General features: G+C 34.6%; 2 protein-coding genes across 3 annotated transcripts in view; one reads left to right on the forward strand and one right to left on the reverse strand.

The window, feature by feature from the left end:
- LOC149729947 (histone-lysine N-methyltransferase 2A-like) overlaps positions 1-5,722 on the reverse strand; it is a 32,610-nt gene extending 26,888 nt beyond the window's left edge. For both annotated transcript variants that reach the window (XM_089885774.1, XM_089885773.1), the window contains exons 1-8: positions 5,393-5,722; positions 4,895-5,046; positions 3,393-3,514; positions 2,893-2,993; positions 2,402-2,614; positions 1,859-2,017; positions 1,404-1,504; positions 635-879 (exon numbers count right to left, since the gene is read on the reverse strand). In XM_089885774.1, coding sequence (XP_089741900.1) covers positions 635-879; positions 1,404-1,504; positions 1,859-2,017; positions 2,402-2,614; positions 2,893-2,993; positions 3,393-3,514; positions 4,895-5,046; positions 5,393-5,572 — 1,273 coding nt within the window. In that variant the 5' untranslated portion in view covers positions 5,573-5,722. The remainder of the gene's footprint in view (positions 1-634; positions 880-1,403; positions 1,505-1,858; positions 2,018-2,401; positions 2,615-2,892; positions 2,994-3,392; positions 3,515-4,894; positions 5,047-5,392) is intronic.
- A 702-nt stretch (positions 5,723-6,424) lies between these two features.
- On the forward strand, positions 6,425-9,372 carry LOC149729948 (ceramide kinase-like). Its single transcript, XM_089885797.1, is given in 3 exon segments — positions 6,425-7,273; positions 7,276-8,036; positions 8,385-9,372. Coding segments are annotated over 3 exon segments (1,833 nt in total). The 5' UTR covers positions 6,425-6,663; the 3' UTR covers positions 8,847-9,372.
- Positions 9,373-9,438: the final 66 nt, after the last annotated feature.

A 9,438-nucleotide genomic window follows, 5' to 3' on the forward strand; every position in this document is an offset into this window, starting at 1 on the left:
CCAATCAGTTCAAAAAGTGCGTTGTTGATTGTTAAAAACATGATTACGAAAGATGGGATATTATGTTCTAACGTTATCCTTCTTATAATATTTATACATGTATATATATATTTTTTTTATTTAAAGATAACCACACATAGATAAGCCAAAATTTGCACTTTGAAGACAAGATTTTATAAATAATCTTTTTTTATTAAAGCTATATTTATGCTCATTGTGATGAATAATTAATTTATAAAAGTTCATTCCTGCATATTTAAATAGAATGAATCAGAGAAGAATTGCGTCATAGTTTTGCTGAAGTTTTGGAATATTTTTTGGTGACAAAAATTGGAGTGGGATTTATATGTTTTGCTTTTCAAGCCTAAAACAGCTTTAACTCTGCTGTTAGGTGCCTAATTAAACGAGCAGAGCCAAAGTATAAAGTATTTAACACATTAAACAAAGCTTCACTTTGTTTTACAGCTATGAAAGTAACTATAATTTAGCAAGATTTTATGCAAAATTTAAAAAAAATTATGTTGGCTAACTTATGGGCCTTTTAATTGGGTAATGAGCCAACTATAACCTAAATACCATAGGGTCCAGGGCATGACCCCCTGTAGGGTCTCACCAATACAGAATAAAAACCAACCTTTTCTGTTGATTTCTTTAAATCTTGAGCCTGATTTTGATCGACCAGAAGTGTTTGAGTTATCCGATAAAAATGTTGGTTGTTTTATTAAAGGTTTCCTTTTCTTGGATTCCGGTGATTTTTGGGAGATGCCAGTCTTTGTGGGGGTGAGGGGCTCGGCAATTTGAGATTCTTGTCGAGAAATATTGACACTGCAACTGCTGGAGCTTGAAATCAGGTCAGAAGTTGAAGGTGAGAGACTTGCGCTGTTGGGTAAAGGTTTTATGTTGTTATAGTATGGTGGGGGAAGATAGGACACCTTTTCATTCTATTTCAGCATCCCATTTAGTAGTAAACAAAGAACATTCAAAGATTTATTAAACCGTATTCTCATGACTCCCATAGACTGTTGATAATTGTTTAAAACACGATCGGAGTATTTGGATTTTATGTGCTAAAGGTGTCCCATCTCCCCCCACAGTACTACATGGGTAATTACAATTTTGTTTGAGATTGAGCTTAAGACACAAAAAAGCTCCAAAAATACTTTTTAATTTTAATGTCTATAGGTTACAAACATTTTAAATAGTAATATATTAAGAAGAAATTATCAAGTTACAGGTTTTTAAGGTGTTTTAGTGAAAAATGAAAAGCTTCTACAGATTTATAAACTATTAATCAAACTTAAAAGCAAGATATACCTAAAAAATCTGTAACTTTGTATTAATTTTATAAAACATCATTAACATTCATTGGATATAAAACATAGATTGCTTCTAAATAAACTTACGGTGGTGTATTCTCCGTGGTATGCTGGTCAACCAAATATTTGCGATTTGCTTTTATAATTCTTGATGACCGTGCACTTTTACTAGGAAGTATAAACGCTTTCTGTGGAAATATTAAGCATTACGTTCCTAAGTATATAACATGCTATTAAGAGCTGGTATATTAATATGGTATAATTCACTATCATAAGATCGCAACCAATAAAGTAAAACATATAATAACCTTCTATTTCTCATAGGCATCACATTTTTTAATTTTATTAAAATCTGGGATGACATTGCTAAAATGCAGTTACACTCAGTCATCAAACAGTATAAACTTTATTATTATTGTGACTAATTTAGTATATATGGCTATTCTCATTCGCATAGACACATACATAATAGCAGGGTAAAAGCAAATTTTTAAAATCTTGGAGACTTGACATCCCTAACATTAAGCCTATGCTATTCCTACCTTTGTAGTTTTCTGTTTAGTGGGTTGAGCAGGCAAGCCTTGTTCTTCAACGTTTCTTTTATTTTGTCGATTAGCTCGAGCAAGTAAAGCTTTAGCGATAACATGCGGGTGGCCTGCCCCCTTTCTATTTCCACCCACTTCGTCAAAATCTCGGGACACCTGTATTTTATATTGAAAAGTTAGATATGTATACACAGCCAGAAAAAAAAAACAGGGGAGGTGGGAGTTTAATAAAAAATGTTATTTTAATTCTTTTTAAATGGAGGTTGCCACAGCTGACATCTCCTTCCTGGAAACTGGGGTGAAAAAACATATTATATCAACATGTTACCATCGTTTAAAAAGCTGGGGTGACACCCCTGTACCCATATTGTTACCCTATGTAAACATTTAGCCTATTCTAATCCATGTGGGCAAGGACCAGCGTGGCAAGCCATGGGTCCTAGGATTTAAGCCAGGATTGGACCATTACCCTAAAGTGTGTTAGTGTTAACCCCCAAAATATTTAGCCTACTTTACAGTGGTAGCTAACATCATACTTACCTTTTTAATTTTCATTGAGGTTCCACTGAGTGAAGATACATGAAGTTGGGAGTCAGTGTTTCCAGGTGGAATAAAAGTTGCAGGTTTGATTGGTGAACGTGCAGCACTGACAGCGGAATGGTCTTTTGCAAGGTAAATATCGGAAGCATACTGAAGCGATTTAACACTGGTGTCTTTCCGTTTTGCAATTTCTTCAGCACTGCATTCGCTGTCCTGTGATAAGAATGAAGTGTTAAATATAGTTGTATGATATGGGTGATAAAAATGTTTTTTTTATATGGTTTTAACACATTCTTTGGTTACAATGCAAGGCCCGGGCAGACGTAAAGGAGAAAAGACAAAATGTTTTGTTATAGCTGTGTTTAACCCCTGGGGTATTGAAACAACTTTAACCTAAATCCTAGGTCACATCATGGGCCCTGCCATTGGTCCTCAGACTCCTCACCCATATAGAATAGAATGTACAAGCCTAGATAAAGCTTTAGGTTTACCTTGTTTCTAGCTTTGCGACTCAACCGGTGGAAATCCAACTTAAAATCTTTGTATTTTAAGAATGCTGAATCAGAAGAACTGCTGTTGCAACTTTCTGTGTCTGAAAATCAAATCACACTCATTTGAACTTAATTGTAATTGTAAAAAGTAGAAGCAGGTCATTTAAATGATTCATCAAAGGGCATAGCGCAGCGTAAGGGAAATTGACATTTTCAAAAAACATTTGGCATTTAGTTTCCTATGTTAACAGTGGGAGACATCCAAAGGAAGCAAGATCATTTTCCCAATAAAGTCAAACTTTTTCCAAAAAATTATTTTCAGTTAAAAAAATTATAAAAACCTAAAAGTACTATTAATCGTTTTGGCCCAAATAATTTTAAGATTTGAATTTTTTATGAAATTTAAACTTAAAAGTTTGAAGATTATTGAAAATAAACAATGAAGGAATCTATTTGAATATTGGATATGATTATAAAGTTATCAACATAAAATTATCAACCTCTGCTGAAGTTGAGACTTCTGTCTGGAGATGAGAGAGGACTAGATATTGTAGAGTGAGGAGTTTCTTGTGATGATTTATCTGAAGGTTCATTCGAAACACTATGACGCGCATGTGATAACCTGTGGAGGTATTGCATAGGTTTATATAGGAGTTATATGGTCAATTGCCAATATTCAAAACTAAATGCAACAATATCCTATTATGGTTAAAACTTAAATTATATAGGTACATGAATACATCTATTATGAGCATAACCTATATTTCTCTACAAACAAAATTGATTTTATGCTTTAGCTCTTACTATTTTATACATACAAGCGCTTAATGCAGCGGTTCCCAAAGTATGGGTCGCGACCCAAACATGGGTCGCACAGGGTTGTAGAATGGGTCGCGCCAAGGTGATGATTCAAATTTATTAAAACGAGTTTTTTTCTTTTTAAGCGTTCGGGTTAGGTTTGCGCTGTAGTTCAGCCTTATATTTACCATGTTTTTCTTAGCCAGGTGGGCTGTTTGTTACGAAATAGTAGGCATTCACACGTGGATTCATTGCATCATAATAGCGATTGTTTAACCTGGCAATTAATTACGACATAATAGCAATTCACACGTCGAATATTTGCGTCATAATAGGGATTGACACGTAAATCATTAGGCATGTAGGAGGTTTAAAGCAGGCTTGAATGTTAAAGAGGCACATGCATCGTATTTTAGCCTTTTTTTCAATAATACATTGAAAGATCCACACAAACAGTTGAAGATTTAAAAAACTCGGGCGTTTGTGTCGATAAATAACTTTAAAAATGTGCGAAATCGTGCTGCGTAACCGTATTTTCCACACAAGCCGTTATGAATTAAACAGAGGTTAGATTATTACGTCATAGAATGCGTATTGTTACGTTTGATCTACGTTACAGATTACATAATTCGTTAGGGTTTATTGGCTGGGAATTAGGGGTTTAAGGTTTTTACTGCCATAAAACAGTACGAAAACAAGTCTATAACGTCCCTTAACTTACGTAATACATCACTATTGTGACAGAACATAATACTATTGTGACGTAATAAATCGTTAACCTTATACGCAAGTCAAGCGAATTACGCTGCCGCAGCATGTTTATCGCGCATTTTCAAAGTTAATTTGAACATTTTGAACCCAAAATTTTAGGTGGCCACCAGCTAAAGGATTACCTATGGGTCATGAGATGTTTATAAAACTCTGATTTGGGTCGCCCTAAAAAAACTTTGGGAACCACTGGCTTAATGAGTATGCACGAATTGCATTTTTAAACACCAATTGTTTAGATATTCTGTATCAAATTTGCAAATCAGGTTATAGATAGACGACCCTAACAAGTAAAATGGTAATAACAAGATGTAAGGCCAAAATTATCAAAGTTGACTTGTATGATCATACATTATGTATATAGAAGACTTGGCTAAACCATATAGCTATAATTATACATTGTCTATAAGACTACTTGTCTAAACTATATACCTACCTGGTTGTCACTTTTTCTTGATCATAATTTGACTGGCTTCCAAGTATGTCAGAACGTCTTGTACTTTGACTTCTTGCAGCATTCTTCTTCGTGACCCGTTTGTAAGCTCGTAGCCCACATTCTTCTGAACTGAAGCCAATGAACTCAATATCCTGTAAAAAGAATATATAATATTATTTATATATGTATATATGACTATAAACATAGGCAACAGACTTCATGAATACAGGAAAGGCATGTCTGGTTGGACATGTATTTCAATGAAGCATCTGTAACTTATTGATTTTAATGCTTACTGATCAATGCAAAATTAAATAATGTGATAAAATGTAATGTATCTGCTTACAAACTAAAACTGCAGAAATATAGCAGTAAACAAACATCAACTTAATTTAATTTAATACTACTCCCAATGTAAAGACAGTAGTTTATTATAAACTGGTAGGTCAAGTATGTTTCCAATATTTCACATGTGCATGCATATACTGCAATTGATACCTGTTCATTTTCATCATCAAAAATTCGATGAAACTGCCTTGAAATATTAGTAATGAAGGAACAGGTTACGTTTAGGTCTCCCAGATCTTTTCTGTGAGCTTCTCTTTTAAATTTCACTTTTTTCTTCTCAATTTTCTTCCTTGGTCGACCAGGAAAACTACCTTTAGCAGCGGTGGCCATTTTGAATGAATAATTTGTATTTTTTACATCAATTTATAATATTTTCTGATTCGATTTATACATAATTGACTGCAATAGTAAGAAAACTTGTAAATAGAGCGAAATCTGCGAATGCCTGCACACAAATACAAACACGTGTGTTGCAGACACGGATACGATTACAAAAACACTTTTTTTAACGTTTTTTCCAAAAAGCTAATGGTACAGTTTTGTGATACTTAATTTCTACACTATATACCCTAAATACGACACCTTTTAAACTTAGTATAAGGTGGGAATATTGAAACCTGCCGTTAAAATACAGCATTTGTAACGAAAATACGGACTGTCATTACAAACACACACAACATTCCGTTTGCACATATCGTGAAATCGCCGCGAAAACACAAGAGTTTTTCAAATCATAGACATCTTACAACACGCGGCAATGTAAAAATTACGGCAAAAACTTTAACTAAAGACTTACAAAACAGTTTAAAACTAATAATTATTATTAAAGTACTGTTTTTTTTCATTTATTTAGAACATATTTTAACATTAGCCGCATTCGAAAAATGTAAAAATAGGTGGTTGTAAAAAAGAACGGAATTTCGAAAGAACTGTAAGTTTATGGTCTTTTTAAAGGCTTTTATTTAATACAGTAATCAAAACGTTTTATAAACAGAGTAAAGTCTTGAACTTGCGTTTCAGTTGGGTGCGTGTTGATCAGGTGGTATGAGTAATCACTGAACCGTAGTAACCTATCTGTGGTTCCTTACATTCATTCAGCCATGACGAAGACAATGGGATAACGCTACTTAGGCGACGGGTAAGATATAATGTAAACAAACTAATTAGTTAATCTAGATTGTAGAAAATCATGCAGTCAATTTTATTACACTATTTTATATTTAGGTTCGGTCTGCAGCGGTGGTTAGATTTGTAATATTTACACTAACTTCTGTATATATACATGCATAGATGCATTGATGCATATGATTCAAACGTTATGATTTAAGTCGAGGGGAGTTGGATTTTATACAAGAAATATTCACAAATGGAATTTGGAAAAGCAGAGTTCATTCACAACAGAACAATTTGCTCTTTAAGCTATGCAAATTCAGTTTTATCGGTTACATGTCGCAAAAAACTTAATGTTTTTAATCCCCCCAAAACCAGTTTCCCAACTTCATAGATCAATATCTATTCTCGATATTATTTCTGTCACTTGGGCTCCAGCAGAATGGAAAGCAAACGAAAAAGCCTACCTAACAAAAAGTGAAAAATCGTCCCTAGATTTAGGATGCTTTCTGCTGGTACTAAATGTTGTCACAAAAACAAGAGATCATAAATGGCGGATGGTGACCTTGAAATTTCGGAGTGCAGAGAAAACCTTATGCACAGAGTGGGCACATTTAATTAACGCAAAGCTAGAAGAAGAGTTATTGCAAAAAAGGTTTACGCGTCCTCAGAATTTACTTATATTTGTTAACCCCTATGGTGGAAGACATAAAGCGCAATTTATATATAACACAACTGTTGAACCTATCTTTAACCTTGCCAATATCAAGCAAACTGTGGTGGTTACTGAGTACCGCAACCATGCTAAGCAGTATGTTGAAACAGAGGACATTTCAAATTACGATGGGATCATTGCTGTAGGGGGTGATGGTATGTTTAATGAAATCGCAAACGGGATTTTGCTTCGTACACAGCGAGAGAAAATGAGATTCCTGTTCAAGCTTCGAGCTGTAATACCCCGTGCTACAAAACTCCAAAGTATAAACTCGGAGTTATACCAGCGGGCTCGACTGATTGCATGAGTTACGTTTCGCAGGGGATTAATGATCCTGAGACCTCTGCACTTCATATTGTGGTTGGGGATAACCACCCACTTGATATGTGCTCAATATATGATGATTCAGGAAGTTTTATCCGATTTTCTTTCTCCATGACATCATACGGCTACTACGGCAACGTTCTCCGAAAAAGTGAGCGCCTCAGAAGTTTGGGACCGAGCAGATACGACTTTGCTGGTGTCCAAACCTTCCTAAATAAACATGTTTATTCCAGTGAAATCCAGTTCCTACCGAGCTCAACCAAATCTCAGGCTACAGATATTAGAAAATGTCGATTTCCTTGTGAAATTTGTACCAACGATATAAAACCCCCTACTATTACAACAAGCGTTGCATTTGATTCTGCAGCCCCTATCAGTTCCATTTCAGGAGGAGACATACCTGACCTAAATGTCGCAATGCCGGATTTCCAATTACCATCTAGTATGCACAGTCCATTAAGTGAACTCACAGTTCCAAATATGAAAAGAGATCTTTCTGTTGACTCGGAACTTCCAAGTCCTTTCTCCGATGCATCGACTGTCCCATTTCCTGGAACATCTGACAACAGCGGCACCGAGAGTACTACATCATTGGATAAGAAAGATAATATGGTGTATAAAAGTGATGATAATAGAGGATGGAAAGTAAGTGTAAAGTGGACAGTATTAATTTAAATAATATGGTTTTATTTATCACTCGTTATTTAAAGTATGTATGCAATACCTATATCATTTTTTCCGCTAATTCCTATCTCTAAACAGTTTAAAATAATTTAATCTTTGCTACTGTATTGGGTGCAACAGCCACGCTTTTTAACTAGCACTCTTTTCCACACTTTTTAACTATAGCGTGTTTTAACAACTGTTATTTTACTGTTTATTTCTGTCTCTCCATTCATTAAATACCATGATCTTCGTTAGCCCATCTTCTTCAGAGAAATAAATAAAATTATCCATTATTAAAAAAAAACTAATAATATTTAATTCTTTTAGGTTGTGCGAGGCAACTTTATTATGGTGAACTCAGCAATGATGTCTTGTGCATGTGCGAGGTCACCACAAGGTCTTTCACCATCCGCTCATCTTGCTGATGGAAACATGGACCTTATATTAGTAAGCGACTGTTCCAGAGCTAATTTCATTAAATATATGCTCAGTCATGTTGGGAAAGCAGACCGATTCGACTTCCCTTTCGTGGAAGTACATAGAGTGAAAGCATTTAAACATAAATCGCTTAAGAAAAGAGATGCAGTGCTTTTTCATCGAAGAAATTCAGTCTCCAGTGTCAGGATGTCCGCTTCTGAATCCAATAACATTACTGAGGCTTCTGCACCTAATTCTGGCACTGAGAGCTGTTGGAATACTGATGGTGAATTGATTGACTCACCGAATATATCTGTATGGGTGCACACAGGTCTCATTACACTATATGCTCGTGGTGTTGAAGAAATTTAAGTTTTATGTGAAAAAACGAACATATAGGAAATGCTTTTAGTTCAATCCTAAAGTATTATCTGCAGCAAAGATAGAAAATGTCCCTGCACTATGCAGTATTGTTGTATATGTGTTTGAAGATCATGTTCACAGTTGTACTATATGTGTGTGTTATTTTATGTTTCCACTGTGAAAGATGGGACTGAGCACTTATGTAATGTATTTTCCAGATAACGCAAATCAAATGCAAATATTGTTTCGTCACTGTTGTAATCATTTTTAAACCAATTTTATCAAAATTAAACCCATATGACCAGCCATGTTTTACATTCAACATCAAATTTAACTTTTAATCAAGTTCTTTTACTTTGTAAGTATAGTGTATTGATTGGACTACCTTATAAAGTTACCAAGCCATTCCAAGAATGCTAGAGGTGCTTATTATATGCTTATACCAAACTTCTTTATTACGCAATCTTTCCTTTCAAAAGCTCATTTCAATGCATTTTGAATGTTATTATTCAGAATAAACTTGTATCCGTGTGCAGTTTTGGACTTTGTCTTTGTCAAGGTGCTATGACCATATTAAAGCACATTCTATATTGAATGGTAA

The sequence above is a fragment of the Ciona robusta genome, chromosome 10 (assembly GCF_009617815.1).
Source record: "Ciona robusta chromosome 10, ASM961781v2".
NCBI classification, from domain to species: domain Eukaryota; kingdom Metazoa; phylum Chordata; class Ascidiacea; order Phlebobranchia; family Cionidae; genus Ciona; species Ciona robusta.